At 36.0% G+C, this 22,125-nt stretch overlaps 1 protein-coding gene across 22 annotated transcripts in view; it reads left to right on the top strand.

The window, feature by feature from the left end:
• The window catches only part of MEF2C (myocyte enhancer factor 2C), a 156,784-nt gene extending 135,127 nt beyond the window's left edge, over nt 1-21,657 (top strand). For 16 of the 22 annotated variants that reach the window (XM_050943907.1, XM_050943897.1, XM_050943891.1 and 13 more), the window contains 5 exons: nt 4,626-4,798; nt 6,002-6,025; nt 6,907-7,036; nt 7,820-7,955; nt 16,996-21,657. In XM_050943907.1, coding sequence (XP_050799864.1) covers nt 4,626-4,798; nt 6,002-6,025; nt 6,907-7,036; nt 7,820-7,955; nt 16,996-17,317 — 785 coding nt within the window. In that variant the 3' untranslated portion in view covers nt 17,318-21,657. The remainder of the gene's footprint in view (nt 1-4,625; nt 4,799-6,001; nt 6,026-6,906; nt 7,037-7,819; nt 7,956-16,995) is intronic. The other 6 variants (XM_050943909.1, XM_050943908.1, XM_050943913.1 and 3 more) reach the window with 3 other exon arrangements.
• The last annotated feature ends 468 nt before the right edge of the window (nt 21,658-22,125 follow it).

Below are 22,125 nucleotides of genomic sequence, written 5' to 3'. Positions count from 1 at the left end.
GTTATGCATTAGGGTGAGTATCCATTTTGTTTTGGTGGTAAAGTATAAGCTCTGTTCTGCCATCAGTGCACATGAATTAAAGGAAATAAGAACTATATACGTGGACTAAGAGGAAAAGAGACACCTAAGTCCTTAGAGGCCTGTATATCAGCATTTAATTACTCCTTATTCAGGCAAAATTCCTTTTGTAGTCAATGGGAGATTAGACTGAGTAAAGAATGTAGAATTGGGTGTAAAATTAGCAAGATTTCTGTTACTCTCTGCATTCTCATCTCACTTATTCTTTGTGTTTTATAAATTTCAAGGTAAAATACAGCATAGGCAGCTCTCTCTTTTATATAGTGTCATTCTGAATTTCACATATATTTTCAGAGGTTTGCTGGTCACACGAGTCAGGGTTGTGCAAATGACTATACATGTCCAAAAGTAACCCTGTAGGTGAATAGTAACGCTGGCAATTTGAAAATATCACTGAGGTTTTCAAACTCGCCTCAAGAATTTGGACACTACATTACGATTAAAATGAATTGGAACTGGGCATCAAAAGCTCCTAGGCAGCTTTGAAAATCTCGGCCTACGTGACAAGTATTTCTCTTTCTTTGTCTTCTTCTTTGTTGTTGTTCATTTATTATTTTTATTTCCTTGCATTTTTAATGATGAAATGAAACTAATTAAAATTTTCAGAAATCTAAACAGGAATCACTGTCCAACTTGGTTAACTTTGAGCCTAAAATTCTTGATGGTGCCATTTTAGAATAAAAAAATGTGCGCCGAATCCTGCTGTCCTTACTGATAGTGCCTTAAGCTGAGTGAGGGATACGGCATCCATTCTTAAATTCTGTTTACTGGCTATTAAAGATGAAATTTTCAAAAGTATTTAGCATTGGCCTAACTTTGCTTGCTGGGCACTTTTGAAAATTCATCTTAAAGTTCTTACAGCATAGAAGTGAACAATTAAAAATAATTAATTTGAAATAACTGAGAAAATATATCTCATATAGTTCAAGTAATATCTTTCCTTTAATGGACTAACATTTTGTATTAATTATTATTGTTTAACTAGTTCCTGCTACATAGAAATTTCTTCCTTGGATCTGACAGAGTTTCAAAGGTGATTTATAAGGGTCAGTCCTGCAATCTTTACTCAAGCAATATTTTCTCAGAAATCAGTGGGAGTTTTTCCTGGTTGATGGGCACAGGAACATGCCCAAGAAAAGGAGTCTATACTCAGAAAGAATTTTTCTTTATATTGTGCAGTTAATCCGAATACAAAATCTTGCATTACATTTAGTGGTGTTGTGCTACTCTTCTATTTTACTTCTCTATAAGCAATTTATTTTTATGTGCAAAATCTTTTCTCTCTTTAAAGTCAAAAAAGCAAAAACAAACAAAACACAGGAAAAAATTTGTGCTTAAAGTTTCTTGAATTGAAACTGCTGTAAATTTGAACATTCTGACATATGCCCTTTAAAATTTGTACATCTACTGTTTTTATTTTCACTTTGCATTATAAATTATATCCATAATGTTTTAAAATGTTCTATTCCAGTGAATATATGGCTTTTAACCAAATAAAAATGTAAAGCAAACTTGCGCTAAAATCCATCTGTTCTTCATTTTCTTATAATCTATAATCAGGAAATCCATTCATACATGACATATAATTTTTGTGCTTTCTAGTGGGTAGTGGAATGTGATATTCTGCATACAGTCACATCTAAATTGATAATTCTCCAGGCGGAGTGTAATTTTAAAGTATAGGATGAAGAAAGGTTTAATTTGTATATTAGAAGGCTTATACAGTTTTTTTGCCTCTGAATGTAAATTAGACCATTCTCTTTGGTGGATTTATCTGAAGGTGGGACAGCTGCCTCAGAGCAGGCCACAGCTTTGTGAGTAAGAAGGAGGATGCGGTTTAGAGAGCTGGTTTAAAAGCAGGCTCTTCTTCGCTGTAAACCGCATGCACGTATTCATCATTGATTTTCAAATGATGGGTTCCAATATCATTGGTTTAGAGTCCACAGTCTTACATTCCTGATTCCACATTATGCCAAAAGAAAAACAATTTGGTGGCTGGAAAGAGAAATGGTCATTATATGGCTCCAAAATGCTAGCTGGCATAATATGCCAAGAACAGCAGAAATCCACTGGTAAAGAGAAGATTGCAGTAGTTCTTAAAAATAATTTGATGTTCTAAAAATATAAACCTAAAAAATATCATCAGTGTTCAAAATATTTTATATCAGTAGGTAAATACATATTAAAAACCTGATGTTTTTGAATAGCATAATTTCTAAATGATGGAAAGATATTCCTGATATTAAATTCTTTTCATTAAATAAACTGAATTCTTTCATTGGGTTGATAAAAATCTTTTCTGGAAAATTGTACTGTTTCTGTTTTAAACATTTCTTTTCTCCAAAAATCAGAAGCAGAAAAAATCTGCTATGGTACATGGCCTTGGCTGGATTGTCTCAGAAAGTTTATTATAGAATATTAAAAAAAAACAAAAAAAAACAAGCATACAGTTTTTATAAAACAGCTTCATTTTCACACATGGAACAAATGCCTGTCATATCATATTACAACACATTTCACAGGGCGGTTTTACTTCCTTTTAACAAAATAGCTCCTATATGAAAACCAGTATCAGAGAAAACCTTGCCTATGCTTCAGCTTCTTCTGTAGATCACTTCACCACACTTCTTAACAGTTTTTTTAATGCTGCTGCTGCTTCTTTTTTTTGCAATTACCAAGATAATTTTCCATTTGATTGTTTGTTTAAACCAGATCTCACATGAGTAAAGCATATGTTGTGTTTGTTAAACTGAACTTCATCTAAAGAAAAAAGCACTGCATAGCTTCTAGAAAAATACCATCCTTTCAATCACCATCTCTCTAATAACCTAAGCATTAATTAAGGCTAAAAATATAGCAAATACACATTCAAAATAATTGTTCATTAAAAAAACCTGTATGATACTAAATGAAAAATTCTTGCAAGTGCTCTGTTACTTCAGTTTTGATGAGTGTAAAATTCACTTTTTAATTAATACATATTTTATCTTGCTACCTGTAGGATGCTGTTGAGAAAAGAAACAGCCAACTTAACTATGAACTAGACTTTTTAAAAATTTAAATATATCCAAAGTCATTTTGATGCTTTAAAGTCCTTATCTTAATTTTTTCCAAGTATCCGGAAGAGCATTATACTTGATATAATGAATACTATTTAGCCTTATGTGTTTGCAGATTAACATTATGATTTAATATTCTTAGTAATCAGACACATTTTAATTACACAAATCAACACGCTACATTACACCAAGAGGATGCATTCTTTTATTTATCGGTATTCCTATGGTGCACCCTACAAATTTAGCCTCAGATACACCCCTGCGAGGTACGGGAATCATCCCCATTTTAAAGATGGAGAAACTGAGGCCCATAGAGGTTAGATTACTTGTCCCTGATCATGCAGGAAGTTGGTGTTAGCACTAAGAACAGAACCCAAGTTTTCCAATTTCTAGGTCGGTGCCTTGCTTACAAGCCCATATTCCCTTGTTATTTTTTTCATGCATATCTCTGTCTGCTAATTCTAAACTAAACATGAGCCCAGAATTGAATATTTTGATTAATATTTGTTTTCTTGATATTCATATGTGAGAGTTCCCTCTCTGTCTGCATTAAAGATTTAATATTATTTACTTCAGTGCATTGTCTGTCCCTTCTTTGGTCCCACAGAGCCAGAATTTGGAGAGCCATTACAAAGCCGTCTCCTTTCCCAGGCTTTCTCTGTGGGTATGGGGTGGGGGGGTTCATGAGTGAGAGGGGAAAGGTCTTGTTTTTGGTGGGCTGGGAAAACATTAATTGCATTGCTATTCAAGCACTAGCATTATTGCAGTTATAGAGGAGAAACTGCTTCCAAATTAGCACAATACGAAGCATTTGCCTGTCAGAATTGTTTCAAGGATTTGCGGAAGCAGGAGAAAAGATATCAGGCATTTTCCAAATAAGGACATGCTCCTTCTCCCATTGAATTTATTGTTGACAAGATCAGGTCCTAAAAGTCAGGGGAAGAGAGTAGAAAAGCATTTAAGAGTCTTCCTATTCCTCCCCCGGCTTTTTCTGGAAATTATAGCCTTGCTATACTTGTTCTTTGTCTAAAAACAAAACAAAACCATGAACTGGAAAGGAGTGAGTCAGCCAAGTCACAATCGTCTTGTATTTGTCCATGAAAGCACAGCACAGTTTTCTGCATTTTTTTCAACTGTAAGATTGTCTGACTTTTCCTCACTCTTCTTTGTAACAGAAGTTAGGTTTTAGCTGGTCTGAGTGCACAATACTGTACAGTGTATCAATAGTGTCAGATAATCACATTTTACTTCACTGCATCATTGAAAGGTCAACTGCCACGAGGGAAAGTGTCTCAGAACCAATTGTTCCAAATACCAGATGGGTTATATTTTCACACATGGGCACTTACACTGCACCGATAGTAAGCTTTGTCAGTTTATGTGCTGGTTTTAGTAATATCAAGCTTTAATTTTCATGTACAACCTTAGGAAATGTGTTTGAGTCTCTACTCTTCTTAACATTTTGTTCTGTTTTTCCAAAAAAAACAGGGAATGGGTATGGCAACCCCCGAAATTCACCAGGTCTGCTGGTCTCACCTGGCAACTTGAACAAGAATATGCAAGCAAAATCTCCGCCCCCAATGAATTTGGGAATGAACAACCGTAAACCAGATCTCCGAGTGCTTATTCCACCAGGCAGCAAAAATACAATGCCATCAGTGGTAATGCATTCCTTAGGCATTTCTTCTTTCCCTTCAAACTATGGCTATTTCTCTGTGTAGACTCCCATTCACTTCCATGGGCTTTGGATCAGGTCCTACATTCTGACATTGTCCAGTCCGCTCCGGTTGTAGACTGGTTCCACGTCTGTTTATATTTTTTATGAAGTCATTTTTACTTCCTTCTCTTTTCTCTTCAGTTAGAAAAATGGTAACTGTTTTCTGTACACTCTCAATTTCCTAGCACTCCTTCCTAGTGACTGGAGAATCCTTTCTTAGATTTGTTACAAGACTGAACTTAATCCTATACATGGTCTGCAATTAACAACTTTGGTTTAGTTTCCACACAATCAGAGCCTCAGCAAATGACAGATTAACCAGAAACAAATGAGTTGGATATCTGTCGTGTTGGGAACAAGGGTCACATTTTATAATGATGAGAAGCAGTAATTATTCCTTAGATGTAGTAAGAAAAAGTGAAAGCATCTAACCTGGGAGCTATGCATCTCCTGTCTGTTAACAGAGCTGAAGCAGAGGACTATGATATAAGGTTGAGTCATCAAGCATTTCATGTTAGTGTCTTTCTATTCCCTACAAAAGAGTAAATCTTTCATGAGTGATGTAACATTAAAAGTGAGGATGATTAAGAAAGGATCCTGATAGTGCTGTAAACACATTTTTCCATTATGTAACAGACAAGCTATTAAAACAACTTGCAAGTTGGCTACTTTAACCTGATGCATTATAAATTAACTTTGAATATCACACTAAAACCCCAGAAATGTAATGCTCTCTTCTTAAAAGATGAGGAGTAATAAATACAGACTTCTATGAAGCTACACTCAAGTAGATCAAGGCTGTGACAAGCTGTCTCCATCAAATGATTTATGCCAAGGACCTTAAAACTGATACTTTCCAAGGGATTCTTTGACTGGTCAGGTCTCTGGCAACAAGGTGCTACTATACAATCTCTGCAGCCACTGAGGCTGGAGAGAAATAATGAATAGTGAGACAAAGACCTGTGCTGAAAACTGGATAGATTGTCATTAGGAGGACAAAGAATGTCTTTATGAAATGTTATTTTTGTAGACAGTGTTCAAAAATTATTTAACCTGTTCTACCTAAAGCTATTCATTCTGCTTGAAAGCTGTCTGCTGATAAATATTTACGTTTACTAATTATTAACACTCCTTTCTATGCTCTCAGTCTGAGGATGTTGATCTGCTTTTGGTAAGTGATAGTGATGCTCATCCTAATAATACGAAAACAATTGTTTTGTCTGTTTTTATATGGAGTTAGTGGTTGAAATAAAATTAAGCATTCCCAGTATTATCGATTTGGTATAGAACATAGGTGACAAGAATGAAATTGTTACCTATATTGTTCAATCTCTGCATGTTAAAAAAAAATAAAAAGCCTTTGAGAAGGAAGCTTAGCCACTGTTAGTATTTTGCTAGCATGCTAAAAGTAGACTACTTTTTTTGCAATTGGCAAAAACCTTATTAGGGGGTTTTTTAAGTGGTTCTCTGGACATTTTATCCTTTTGCTCCTAGAATTTGAATTCCTTGGTGTAATTTGTGCATTGAAATATCCAGAATTAAAGACAAATGTATAACTGTTTTCCTAGGTAATATTTTTGAAGTTTGTTTTACTGTGAGAAAGAATAAAGTAGCCAGAGCACCATCTGCTGGAGAGAGTTTATTATGCAGCACTGCAGCAATATTGCTTACTGAATTAAACATAAAATCCATTATTGCTGATTTTAATAAATTTTTTGCATTTGAATGAAAAGCAAAACAATAGAAGTTGAGTTTATATATTTCATCATTTTTTCACGTGGTCTCTTTTCTACCCACAATAAAGCAGTCTTACTTGTTACAAGTTTGGTTTCCTAGGAGATACTGATGTAATGGGTTACTATGGTGACAACTAATCTCTTGAAGGATTGTAAATGATAGGGTTGACAGAGTTCATAAAAACCACATGTTAAATGATTAATTTCATGAAACCTGTATTAAGTTGTATCTCATGCACAAGACATACCCTGAAATCCTGTACATTTAACTGATTTAAACCTGTCAATAATTTGTTTATTTTACTTACTTTAAAAGAATCAGAGGATAAATAACTCCCAGTCTGCTCAGTCATTGGCTACCCCAGTGGTTTCCGTAGCAACTCCTACTTTGCCAGGGCAAGGGATGGGAGGATACCCATCAGCCATTTCCACAACATATGGTACCGGTAAGTATCAATGTAAGATGTGAATAGCAGGGGAGAGCAAGACCTACACAGTGGCTCAGTAGTAATGAAACTCCTTTACGTATGCTGCACTAAAGAGAGGAATTTGTATTCTGTATTACTTTAGGTGATTGAAAGCCTCATTATCTTACTCTGAGTCTATAAATGACTTGAGACATAAAGGGATTCAAGAAGCAACTGCATTGTTATAATGGAAAACTGCTCTATAAAGCCTTTTCCGAAATACTTTTGCTAAGCAGTATAACTTAAAAGGGGCACCTCTTTGGTTCACACAGCTAAACATTACAGAAAATCACATCACACCAGTACTGCATAGATTAGATGGATATATAGACTGGATGCCTTTCTGGAAGATACACTGTAGTCAAATGCAAGCTCTTGGGCTCAATACAGACGTAACGGAGAAATTCTGTGGCTTGCACTATACAGACTAGATGAGCTAATGCTCCCTTCTGACCTTAAAGACTGTGAAACTATGACTATTTATGCATGGCAATGATGACTGTATGGTTCAAGAACATTTCTGGATCTTTATGTCCAGAAATGCCTCCATAAATTAGAGGATGTTATTTGTGCATTATTTGTTCCCAAACTGATTAGTTGACTTAAAAGGCTCCAGTTTTGTTTCTGCAATTTAATACCACTGGCATAATGAAGATAAAAAAGCTTATTATATTGTGTATGTAAATTTAAATTATGGTGCTACTTATTGTTTAATTATTTTCCACTTAATTTAGCTATTGTCTGTTCTGTTTTCATATCTAGAATACTCACTGAGTAGTGCAGACTTATCATCTCTCTCTGGGTTTAACACAGCCAGTGCTCTTCATCTTGGTTCAGTAACTGGCTGGCAACAGCAGCACCTACATAACATGCCACCATCTGCCCTCAGTCAATTGGGGTAAGCAATATTCCTTAGATTATCCTATCATTTTACATTACTTAATGCTGGTTTGCATGAGAAACAATGGTTTCTATAACCCAATTAATCCCAAATCATAAATGAGATAACATATCAAGAAAAGTCTACTATGTGAACAGCTCCACTTTCAAAATCCCAAACTTGAAAATTGGTATTGCATCAGAAGCTTGGCAGGTAGCTAAACTACAGTCTTCTATTTCCTAGCGCTTTCTCAGTGTTGTAGGAAAGTGTACTGTTGTTTATCTAATCCTTCATTTGTCTACATGATATTTAATTTCCAACACAGGACAAAACAATACACTCATAATTGTGCTTCTTTTCTTTTTGTTTCCCTTAAGCTTTTTGATTCCCTGTAGTTCAGTGCACACTTTTAAAGTAAAATTTGCAAATTTTACATATTTTTAAATCACTGATAAATAAGAATGGCATAATGATTTGACCTGAGATGAATCCATAACCTTGTCTGATAATCACATAATTCCATCTGCTCAGCTGTGACTTGCAAGTTTCATTTATTTGGAACTGCTTTTTAGAAGTATAACATAATTGTGACTAAGAATCTGGCAGCGGATAAACCTAATTTTGGTTTGCCTGTGTCTAAGAGAATATGTATTTGTGCCCTCTAGTGGCATTTTCAAGATATTTCTCCAGTAGATTTGAAGCCTACAATAAAACAATCCTGGTTTAAATATTTTATAAAATGTGAAATTCATACGAGAAAAACAATCTAATTCATTTAACAAACAAACAAAACTATTGACTAATTGAAATAAACTTTAAGGGCCTGATTTTCAGAGATGCTGAACTCCTGCAAATGCTAGTGAGCTAGGTCCTAGGTGTATGCTGGCACTGCAAACATTGTAGCTGAAGATATGGCCAGACATGCTTGAACTGGAAGTTGTTCATTGAGAAAAGTACAAATTAAAATATCTTGAATATATAAACTAGTAAAGTTTTAGTTCACTGGCATTTGAAAGCATCAAATCAACCTTTTTCAAAAAGACAAATGTTACACAAAAGCTTTAATTTTTTTTGCAAGACTGCTGCCATATTCTGAAAGTATTTGGCCTTGTAAATGTGGTTTAAACTTCAAAATTCTCTTTATAATTTTTTTGACCTCTTGTGTGCCATTGGCTTGGGCTTTTAGAGGAATAGCTAAACAAAGGTTTAGGAGAAACATATACTTTTTGAATACCACTTCTGTAAAAAAAAGTTACATAGTTACAGATATTAACTGCATAAACACATACAACCAAAAATGTGCGGATTTAGAAAAAATTGTTGTAATACATCTTCATTATTCCTTCCTTATTGCTTTTCTTTTTGAGGCATGTACTCTTTTGGGGCAAACATGTTAACTGTACATCTAGGGATATAAAATCACAAAGAAATTGAAAACTCACATGTTAGCTATCAGTGTATAACTTACTGTAAAGCTGATTGTTTTCAATGGTTTACCATAATAAGACTATTTGGTTAACCAAACAAAGTATAAATGAAATCCTAAACTAACAGCATGCCTTTTTAGATATGTCACACATCATCATGTGTTTCTAATTCATATCACAAAAAAGTTGAAAATTAATGGCTGTGCCTAGTGGAATGTGTTTTGGGCTTCTGGTTTTAAAATTATTTTTTCAGTGATTTTCAAGTGAAGTTAGTACTATGAAAACTGCTTCATTGACAGCCCCATAGGAGTCTTCCACTTATGCAGAAAATATGCATGATTTCTTTGTTTTATTTTGTATATTGAGATTTATATACAAAAGCACCTTTCCTAAGCTTTGGGTGATTTTAACAATTTCTTTAAAATGCACAGTTCAAAACAAATTTATAAGAACAAACCCAGCCCACGTGAGCAGAAGAATCAGCTAACTAGAACTTCCAAATATATAAAGAAATGCCCCACTCTAAGAACCCCAGGTACCCAGACCCCTCAGCCATTCTCAGAAATTTGAGCAAACCAACTGAAAATGTGGTTGACCTACTTCCAAATTCCTGTACTATACTAGAGGGAGGTGAGTTCCAGGGGATGCAAAGGTAGGGAAAATAGGTTAATATGTTCAGAACTAATACGTTTATTTGGAGGGACTTAAGAGAACAGTGAATGTGTGTTTTTTGTTAAACAAGCTTTGGGAAAGACCTATGATGTGGCAGGGCAGTTAACAGGGGAGGCATGCAGATTCTCCAGGGGGCTCCATCACCAGTGCCTACAGCAGGACAGGGCAGTTCATGTTCCACTCCACATGGCACAGGAGCATAGGTAGTATTACAGCTTATCACAGGTGGCCTGGGTCCCCATGAATCTGTGCTCCGCAACAGCTGCTGTTTTGGCAGCATCGTCTGAACAGGCTCTAAGACAAGTGCAGAAGAACCACTGCTCTTTATCTTGGTCCAGTCACTGACTAGCAACAATACTAGTGCCCATGTTCCTGAGCAGTCTTGGGGGATAATTTCTAAGGACATCATAGTAGTACAGATCCCATGTCTGTTCAGTTTTGGGCTTTTTTTTCTTTTCTTTTCTTTTTTTTTTACCAGCTCTATAGCTGATTGAAAAAAATTACATTTTGCATGAAAAGGTGTTCTTCTTTTTGACACCTCTCCTCTATGAACTACCTATTTTTAATTGATCAACAAAAGCCATGAGTTGTTGGTTACTACTGACCTGAAGTGGGTTTGAGCTCTAACCTACAGGTGAAAGGTTCTGTATCCAGTTGCCAATTTCTTGATCCATATGACTCCCCTACGTAGCATACATTCTTCCATGTCCATAATTATCAATCTAAGACAGCACATTTTCTGCTTTGAATGTTAGCTACAGGCAAAAGAATGGGTTTCATAAATAAAAATGCAGACTTCAATACTCAACCATAATATTTATTCAAAATAATTTTATATGGACAGTTATTTATATAACAGTGGAAGTGTCTCCAATCTTTTTTCAACCCTATGGAACAAAGAATTGGCTCAGATCCATAAGCTTGCTCCAGGATTCTTGACTAACAGACTAAATAGTTAGTAGTTATAACTGTAAATTCTCAAGGTCTTGGTTAATATCCACTGCTAAACCCTAGGTACCCTCACCCACACACATGTACAAATAAATGTATTCTGTGGCAAGGAGGAAAGCAAAACCAGAGACAAAGCCCTGGTGGGCGGGGCATGCCATCTTTCCCACTCCATGAAAATCTGTGTTGTCAAGGGCCGTTGGTCATAGATTAACCATTAATACCCATGCCTCTTCCCAAACCCACCCTGACTCAAATTCCAACTGGAGGTTAGAACAGATGGAGACCCATACAGAATATACATCACTGGCATACAAAGTCAAAACTTCTTTGCAGATTCCTTTCATCCTGACATCTCCTAGCCCCTTCACAGAAGAGCCATGCTAACTCTACTTCCTAATGAACCATCCATACCCAAAGAGGGAATCGTATTTGCCCCAGCTGATATACATCAAATAATCTCTGTGTGCCACTCATATTGATTTGAATGTGAATTGAGGTTTAATATTTCAGGTATATTTCCTTTATTATTCGTATGAAATTAAATGTTTTCTGTGCAATGTATGAAAAAAGATGACCACATTAATATCAATGTGAGTGGATTATAAGAACATAAGAACGGCCATACTGGGTCAAACCAATGGTCCACCTAGCCCAGTATCCTGTCCTCTGATATCAACCAGTGCCAGATGCTTCAGAGGCAATGAACAGAACAGGACAATTATCAAATGATCCATCCCCTGTCATCTAGTCCCAGCTTCTGGAAGTCAGAGGTTTAGGGACATCCAGAGCATGGGCTGCATCCTTGACCATCTTGACTAATAACTTTCGATGGATCTGTCCTCAACAGACTTAGTTAATTCTTTTTGAACCTGGTTAGACTTTAGGCCTTCACAGCATTCCCTGTCAATGAGTTCCATGGGTTGACTGCATGTTGTGTGAAGACGTTCTTCTTTATGGTTGTTTTAAACCTGCTGCCTATTAATTTTATTGGGTGACCACTGGATCTTGTGTTATGTGCGGGGGGGGGTGAACAACACTTCCTTTTTTTCACTTTCTCCATAGCAATCACAATTTTATAGACTCTGTTATATGCTCCCTTAGTCTCTTTTCTAAATTGAACAGTCACAGTCTTGTTAATCACTCCTCATATGGAAGATATTCCACTCATTTTTGTTACCCTTCTCTATACTTTTGACAATTTTAATGTCTTTTTTAGATGGGTCGACCAGAACTGTATGCAGTATTCAAGGTACTATGAATTTATACAGTGGCATTTTATTTTCTGCCTTATTATCTGTCCCTTTTGTAATGGTTTCTAACACTGTTAGCTTTTTTGACTGCCACTAGACACTGAGTAGATGTTTTCAGAGAACAATGACTCCAAGATCTTTGTCTTGAGTGATAACAGCTAACTAAAACCCTATCATTTTGTGTGTATATTTGGGATTATGTTTTTCAGTGTGCATTACTTTACATTTATCAACACAGAAATTCATCTGCAATTGTTTTGACCAGTCACCCAGTTTTGTGAGATCCATTTGTAATGCTTTGCAGTCAGCTTTGAACTTAACTATCATGAGTAGTTTTGTATTGTCTGCAAACTTTGCCACCTCGCTGTTTACTTCTTTTCCCAGATCATTTGTGAATATGTTGATGAGCACAGGTTCCAATACAGATCCTTAGGGGACCGCTCTATTTATCTCTCTCTGACCACTTATTCCTACCCTTTACTTTGTATCTTTTAACCAGTTACTAATCCATGAGAGGACCTTCTCTCTTATCCCATGGCTGCTTACAAGCCATTGGTGAAGGACCTTGTCAAAGGTTTTCTGAAAGTCCAAGGACATTGTATTGACTGATTTCAGTGTGGTAGCCAGGTTAGTCTGTATCAGCAAAAACAACGAGGAGTACTTGTGGCACCTTATAGACTAACAGATTTAACTCACCCATGTCCACGTTTGTTGATACCCTCAAACAATTCTTATAGATTGGTGAGGCATGGTTTCCCTTTACAAAAGCCTTATTGACTCTTTGTCAACATGCTGTGTTTATCTGTGTGCCTGATAATTCGGATCTTTTCTATAGTTTTAACCAATTTTCTGATATTATCTGACAAATAATGTTTAGTAATTGTATAGAATTCTTTAAAATTAAATCATTTTCTTTTGCGCTTTGGATTTTCTACATTAAACCCCATTTATGTTTCAGGGAGGTTGTTGTGTTGTTAAAAAGGCAAAGATAATATTAGCCTGGGTCTATATAATGCATTTTATATGAAGGTAAAATAAGCATTTGTGTAAAATAGACATTCATATTTGCTCCATTAACATATAAAGGCAAAACCAAGTATTAGAATCCCATTAATAATTTGGATTTAATAGTGAAAAGCACCTGTGTCCTACCCTTTTATAATGAAGAAATCAGATCAGTCCTTCATATAGTTGCAGTCTCCCACCTTGCATTCTAAGTCTTACTCACACTTGCAATATATACCTGTGCATAGTGGTCTATCATCACTTATAATGAGCCACGTCAACTTATCACTCACAAAGTTTTGGCTAATGAAAACTAAAGAGGCAAATTATCACACTGGTTCCTGAACCTCTGTACCAAGAATAACGCACATGAGACTGCAATAATGCCAGCTGAATTTCTCAAGAGTTATACTCATCCTACGTGTCTTTCAGAAATAGGGTGACCAGATGGGACAATCCTGGTATTTGGAGCTTTTCTTATATAGGCTCCTATTATCCCCATCCTGTCCCAATTTTTCATGCTTTTCTATCTGGTCACCCTGTTCAGAAACTTGCTGCCTCTGGAGACTGTAATATATAATATAGTACAGTGTATGTAAAGAGATACAGATCAGTGTGTTTCATCAAATCATGTGAGAAAATTTCACTGATATACTTGCCTTACACTGGATTGAAGAATTATATTCCTGTGTTTTAAAAGTGTCCCAATCTCTACAGAACTATACATCAAGGGCCTATATCAAAGGCAGTCCCAAATCAAATCTCCACGTCCCAACACCCCATATGTTGAGTAATTTCAGATTCAGAGCCAAGTTTTGTATCCACAGCCACCTCTAGTCTAAAACATTTATTAAACTGCCAGCCTACTGTCCCAGGCAAAGCCCAAACCTCTCCTAAGGGGATACAAGATTAAATCCATAGGAAAATGAAAAAAATCAGGAGTATATTTTTATTTCTTGTTGGATTTTTTTCATCAAGGTCTCAGCAAAAGTAGAATATTTCACTGAGTAAGTAGAAACGATCACGTCTGAAATTAACAAACAGTTCTCTCCACACATTTAAAACATACTTCCAAAATGCAACAGAGTACCCCGTTTGCCTTCAGAATGTATTTGAGAGTGCATGAGGGAAGGAATTGTACACTTCACTGCACTTTTTAAAACATTTGCATCAATGAGCCCTGCAATATGCTAGGGGGAGAGTACAGTAGCAAATTTTGACAAACTGTTCCAAATGAATGCAGGGTAGATGAAAGCAATCATTGTTGGAACACTTTGTTCTGTCTTTATTGTCTAACAATAGCCATCCATTATTAAACATTGTGACAATTAGTGATAAAAGTGTTTGATATAATTTCAGTAGAGAAGTCAAATCGTTTGAAGTATAAATGTGCCAAAATAAGACAAAATACTGTTTTGTCTTTCACTGGAGTTATAGTAGATGTAGCATAAGTAAACCTCCCCCCCCCCCTCCCCCAATATTCCCTCATTCTTAAAACCCTTGAAATTATGTGTTTGAGGACTCTAACTTCAGCCTGTTTTATGGTTCTTAATTGGAACCATGCCTCAGAATATAATAAGAATTACACACTAAGAAAGATACTTTTGAGATATGTATAATAAAAAATGGAAATTCAGTTTTGGCCAGTAGGTGGTGCTTTTGTACAAAACATTCTACAAAGGCAAGTGGCATCGTTTCTCCCTTATTTTAGAATAATGAACATTTTTCCTATTTTCTCTCGCTCCCACACATTACAGCTTCCCGCTGCCTCTAACCTGTGCACACAAATATACAAACAAAAAATCAAGTTAGAATAAGCATTTAGCATTCTTTCTTTCTTTCTTTCTTTCTTTCTTTCTTTCTTTCTTTCCTTCTTTCTTCTCTTAACAATAACACAGTAAGAACTATAACATTTGTTGGTATTTATGACACTCTTTGTTTGAGTTGGGTGTGCCCACATGCAAAGCAATGTATTCCCCTGACATCCTCAATTACATTTCAACTAAAAGTCTCTGGTAGCTTATTGATCAAAAGACACAAATAATATTTTGAATTTAGGATTCTTAAATCTGTAGCATAGATTAATACATCAAATCCTAACCTGCCTAGGATAATTTTTTAATATTAATACCTTTCAAGGTTCAGCTAATTTGAAGTCTTCATTTTTGAAGTTAAAAAACATACGTCTAGTATATTGCTATTCATCAGTGTGAATAATGGTGATGCTTTTGTGCATCTGAACTAATCTGATTGAGCTCAACAGAAACTCCTTGCTTCCCCTGTCACATATGGATCAGTAACTGGTTAAGACAGGAGACAAATGGTAGAAATAAATGGTTAGTTTTCACAGTGGAGAGAGGTAAATAGTGAGGTCCCCCAAGGATCTGTACTGAGTCCAGTGCTGTTCAACATATTGATAAATGATCTAGAAAAAGAGGTAAACAGCGTGGCAAAATTTGCAGACGATACAAAACTACTCAAGACAGTTGAGTCCAAAGCTGACTGCAAAGAGTTACAAAGAGATCACACAAAAGAGTGATTGGGCAACAAAATAGAAGATGAAATTCAGTGTTGATGAATGCAAAAGAAATTCACATTGGAAAACATAATCCTAACTATACATGCAAAATGATGGCGTTTAAATTAGCTGTTATCACTCAGAAAGCGTCATCATGGATAGTTCTCTGAAAACATCCACTCCATATGCAGCAGCAGTCATAAAAGCTAACAGAATAGAAACCATTAAGAAAGGGATATATAATGAGACAGAAAGTGTCATAATGCCTCTATATAAATCCATTTTATTCCCACACCTTCAGTACTGCATGCAGTTCTAGTCGACCCATCTCAAAAAAGATATATTATAGTTGGGAAAAGCACAGAGAAGGGCACCAAAAATTAGCTTCCACATCAGGAGAGATTAAAAAATCTGAGACTGTGCACCTTAGAAAAAAGAAAGTAACGGGGATTTGATAGACATCTATAAAATCATGACTGGTGTGGAGAAAATGAATAGGAAAGTGTTATTTACCCCTTCATATTACAAGAACCTGGGATCATCCAATGAAATTAATAGACAGGTTTAAAACAAGCGTAAAGAAGTACTTCTTTACACAGTGCACAGTGAATCTGTGGAACTTGTTAACAGAGGATGTTGTGAAGGCCAGAAGTATTGGGTTAAAAACAGAATTAGCTACATTCATGGAGGATAGGTCCATCAATGGTGATTAGCCAAGCTGGGCAGAGATGCAACCCCATGCTCTGCGTATCCCTAAACCTCTGACTACCAGACACTGGGACTGGATGACAAGATGGATCACTCGATAATTGTCCTGTTCTGTTCATTCCCTCTGAAGCATCTAGCACTGACCACTGCCATAAGACAGGACACTTGGCTAGATGGACCATTAGTCTGACCCAGTAATACCATTGTTATGTTCTAATGTTCATCAGTTATAAAAAAATTTTAGTGGTTTCATCAGTGCAAAGGCTCAGCATCCAAAATGTATCAAGCACTTACAAAAAAAGTAGAATTTCTTGATAGGGTATACCATAGAGCCATTCAAGAGGGTCATGTCTGTTGTGATGCCTCTTTTACTGGGTCTCAATATTTCTTAGAAAATATTCCTCACATTCCTGGCATGCACTGTTATCCATAAGAGTCTTTAAACTGATGTTTTGGGCAACTGTTTGTACATTTCTGGGGGCTCCATGCCTCCTCAGTCTGTAACTGGGTTTCCTTTCCTCCTACAGAGCTTGCACTAGCACTCATTTATCTCAGAGTACAAATCTCTCCCTGCCTTCTACTCAAAGCCTCAACATCAAGTCAGAACCTGTTTCTCCTCCTAGAGACCGTACCACCACACCCTCGAGATACCCACAGCACACGCGCCACGAGGCGGGGAGATCTCCTGTTGACAGCTTGAGCAGCTGTAGCAGCTCATATGATGGAAGCGACCGAGAGGATCATCGGAACGAATTCCACTCCCCCATTGGACTCACCAGACCTTCGCCGGACGAAAGGGAAAGCCCCTCTGTCAAGCGCATGCGGCTCTCTGAAGGATGGGCAACATGATAACATTATTACCTATTAGTTTTTTTCTTGCAGTGTGTGTGTGCTATACCTTAATGGGGTGGGGGGGGTCGATATGCATTATATGTGCCGTGTGTGGAAAAAAAAAAGTCAGGTACTCTGTTTTGTAAAAGTACTTTTAAATTGCCTCAGTGATACAGTATAAAGATAAACAGAAATGCTGAGATAAGCTTAGCACTTGAGTTGTACAACAGAACACTTGTACAAAATAGATTTTAAGGCTAACTTCTTTTCACTGTTGTGCTCCCTTGCAAAATGTATGTTACAATAGATAGTGTCATGTTGCAGGTTCAACGTTATTTACATGTAAATAGACAAAAGGAAACATTTGCCAGAAAATGGCAGACTTTACTGAGAGAGAAAGCAGCTGTTATGCAACATATAGAAAATGTACAGATGTTTTGACAGACCCAGCAATGGGTGGCCATGAAGAAATGTTAGAAAGAGTCTGGGTCACCTACCATACCTAAAATGCTCACAAACATGCAGGCATATCATTGGAGTATGGCACTCAGTTAAAAGGGTCAAAGACATGTAAAAGAGGACCATACTTGTAAAAATGTTGTGTTTGAGGGCTAACATATTTAATTTTTAAAATTCTGGGTCTGCATTACTTATTAAATAAAAAATAGAAAAATATGTACATTACATTTTGCTTATTTTCATATTAAAAAGTAAGACAGAGTTTGCAAAGCATTTGTGGCTTTTTGTAGTTTCCTTAAGCCAAAATGTGTGTTTTTTTCCTTGATAGCTTCGCTAATATTTTAAACAGTCCTGAAGAAAACAGAGGACTTTTTGTATAGAAAGCACTACCCTAAGCCATGAAGAACTCCATGCTTTGCTAACCAAGATAACTGTTTTCTCTTTGCAGAAGTTTTGTTTTTGAAATGTGTATTTCTAATTATATAAAATATTAAGAATCTTTTAAAAAAATCTGTGAAATTAACATGCTTGTGTATAGCTTTCTAATATATATAATTATGGTAATAGCAAAGTTTTTGTTATCTTAATAGTGGGGGGGTTATATTTGTGCAGTTGCACATTTAAGTAACTATTTTCTTTTGGTTTTCTTTTACTCTGCATACATTTTACAGATTTAAAGTCAGCTGTCAAAAAACTAATCTGTAAAAGGTTAGAATTTACCCAAGATCTAACAACCTAAATCATTTTAATACAACATTTACAAATCATTGAGTGAACTGAGATCCATTGTATATACTGATTAGTTCTTTCATGCTGTTTTGTGCATTGTAACAAGTTCAGGGCCCTGATATTACTTATGTCCTGCATATCTTGTAATTTCCACAATTAAATGACAAAGTGGCATAACTTGGCCCCTTCTCATAAATTAAATGAAGCTGATATTCTGTCTGCTAGAATTGGATGTGCATCTCTTAAGGCTGCCAGGTAATTAAGTGGAGGTGAAGAGCTCCACAAGTAGTGGAGAAAGAAGTCAAAAGTAAGGAGTTGGCACATAAACACAAGTTACAGAATTTTAAAAATCTTAAAGAGATTTGGGTGGTCAATAAAAGAAGCATTCAAAAGCAGATTTGTCTTGTACAACCAATACTTAGCCAACAAGTCACCATCATTCTCGCAGCCCTTATTGGTCACATTATCACACAGAGGGAATATTGTTGAACAATGTCTCCTGTGTATTTCACCCAAACAAGTTTTGCATGGAGCATCCACCATTTTCTCCTACCATATATTTTTCTTTAATTCAAATCTTGTAGACAGAAAGAATATCCCATTCATTTTAGTTCCTCTTTGTCGCTCATGTACTGTTACAGGAAAATGGTGGAATACAGGATTTTTAGTTCAGCATTTATGTTGGGTGGGATTTGTTGGGTTTGGCTTTTTTTGCGCAATTCCCCATTAAGATTTTAGTCCGTACAACTGATACTGTTTCTTCTTTTCAAGAGTAGTTCTGTCTCCCACCTAGATGCATTGACACAGTAGGGAATCTAGCTGCAATAGCTGTCTAAGTATTAACACAGAGATGTTATGTTACGGGAAACATACCTTCTATTTCCCATCTATACATGCAGTTGCTGTGCACTGCTCATTGATAAAGTCTACCTCTCTGTGGTAGCAAATGGTGTATAGTGTACATTGTGCATCATGACTTGGGCTCTTCCTTTATATGCAACCTGACTACAAGTGCACATTGGTCATGCAAAGGCTAGTGCATTGCTATGTATTTTGAATGCTCTCTAAGCAGAACATGTTGCTACTGCAGCCATCCTGTCTTGTAGAACAATCTGTGGAATCAGAAAAAAGATACGTGTGCATAACAGAAGGTGAGACTAGCGCCCATAATCAGTTATTTAAAACACAAAACTCTTTTTCAGAATACATTTCTTCACCTTAAAATGAATCTATTCTCAGTCTGAAATTTTTAAAGTTTAATGTGTCTAAAATATGCAAATATATCACAAATGTACCTTGCCATTTCAAAAAACTGAGGTTTATGAGTATTGTTAGTAGTAACTTGTCAGTGGGGGCAGGGGAGTCAGTCTATTGAAATATGAAGAATAGCCATATTAATAGTTTACCTTACAATTTGCCTCAGCAACACAAGAAAAAGGAAATTTGAGATTCTAAGACAGTAGTGGTATAACATACATTACCTTAAGTAACTAGCAGAAAGTAGCATGAAAGGTATTGCCATGGCAATTTTTAGTAATTCTAACCATGGTTTTATACAAACACAAATCGAATCACATGAATACGGATGCCAGTCATCCCTTTTGTTCCTGCTACTGAGCTCAACGAAAGTATAGTGGCAAGATAGTGGGGGATAATACATATTTGTAAACTGATCTAATTAAAAGAAGCACAACTTTGATTGTGAAGTAACTTTCTGTAAACTATAACTGTCTACTTTTACCTTTTCCTTTATCTGTAACTTACCATGTATTGTGTTGCAAAGGTAATTTGGGTTATCGTGTGAGTTCTTTGTATTTAAGGAGTTTGGGGCAGAGCCCTAAAAGAGTATTAACATTTACTTTACATTAATCCATGCTATATAATGTTTTAGGCAACATTCTTAATTGCAAGTTCAAATACCTTAAGTGGCATTTTGTACATCTCCAAATATTGTTATAGCTAAACTAATCCTTCTTTAAAAAGGTGTTTTCAGTTAGCCCAGTTGTTGGCAACAATGATATGATGTACACAGTTGCACAATCTGTATATTGTATGCATTGTTGCCTTTCACAATGGAGCTGTTATCATTTCACTGTTTTTCAAAAGTTGTGTTTTATAACAAAATGGCTTATATTTTTCCCAAAAGTGGAATTTAATCGTTTTTAATGAATAATATAAAAATATTTGTTCTTAGATCTTTTTCAGGTAAAGCTAAAGGAAGAATAAAACAACTCAATATACTGTTTTCAAGAATGTCATTCCTTTTGTATTGTATGTATTATACTGTATACCCATCTTTTAACTATAGACGTACCAATGCTGTTTTGTTTTCTTTTTCCTCTTCTTCTCTTAGAAAGTAAACTCTTTGTAATTTTTAAAAGCCACTTGAAACCTCAATAAAGGCTGTTGCCTAAACATGGCATACTTCATCTGTTCCTGTTTATGCCATCTGCTGTGATGTTGTCACTTATATGGCATTAATTTCCTGCCACTGCAGATCTCTTGAAGGACTGATGGAACATTGGTGTCTGTTAGAATGCTTCAGACTGTAGATGTAATCAAAGGCTTTTGTTAATATATTTTAACCAAAGATGTGGAGCAATCCAAGCTTTGAGCCACACCTTCTGCTCAAAATTCTCCATTTGATTATTTTCATAATCAGGTGTTGCATTTTCCCTTCCCTGCTCATACCTCAGACTGATCCATACCTCAGTTTGATTCAAAGAGGTCAGTTCAACGACAAATAAAAAATGCAGTACTTGTGTCCTTTGTGGAGTAAATAATGTAAAACCTGAGTTACCTTAGGCATTATACTTGGATTGCTTCAGATGGTTTGTTGTATCCTTTTTATTTCCTGCTTCTTCTTTTTCTGGGGATTTGTTTCCATTAAACAATGGTAATTAAAAAGTAAGCTTGTAAATGGGGAGCATATACAAGCATTTGCAACAAGTATTAAAATAGAGGCTCACAGCGGCATAAGCTGGACTTTGTCGCCACTAGATGACAAGATGTTATAACTAACTTAAACTACATCTGTGTATCTCAAGGGACTTAATTCAGCTGTCTGTAGTGAACAAAAATGGGAAAAATTCACAAGTTTCTCCTGCTGGAAATAAGGTATAATTTGTATTTTGCAGACAAATCAGTAAAGTTACTGGCTTTCTTAGTGATACCGTGTCTGTGGTGCATTTTTTAGTAATTACATAATGTTTTGTTGTTTAATTATATGCCATTGTAGTACTTTTAAAAGCAACACTGCAACAAAAAAGTGCAGCTGTTGTCAGTGGTCTCTATATTTGATTCCTAAATGAGGTAAACTGTTAATTACAAATCTATATGCTTATAGGGGCCTCTTCACCACAGTATCTCAGGGCCTCACGAATGTGAAATTATCACACACACACACACATGCGCGCCTTTACAGACAGGAATCTGAAGCAGAGAGAGATTACAAGCCAGATTCTGATACCTGTACTCATTTGGGGAGAAATCCTGTCCCATTGAAGTCAGTGTGACCTGGAGTTCTCCCACTGAGTATAATTCCTTACTCTGCATTGGTCCTTTTGATTTCAATGGGACCACTCATGGAGTTGGTGCTATTTAGTGTATATAAAGTTATCTGAATTTGGCCCCCTAAA

Source organism: Gopherus flavomarginatus, chromosome 3 (assembly GCF_025201925.1).
Source record: "Gopherus flavomarginatus isolate rGopFla2 chromosome 3, rGopFla2.mat.asm, whole genome shotgun sequence".
Lineage (NCBI taxonomy): Eukaryota > Metazoa > Chordata > Testudines > Testudinidae > Gopherus > Gopherus flavomarginatus.
This window is presented reverse-complemented; position numbering and strand designations above follow the sequence as displayed.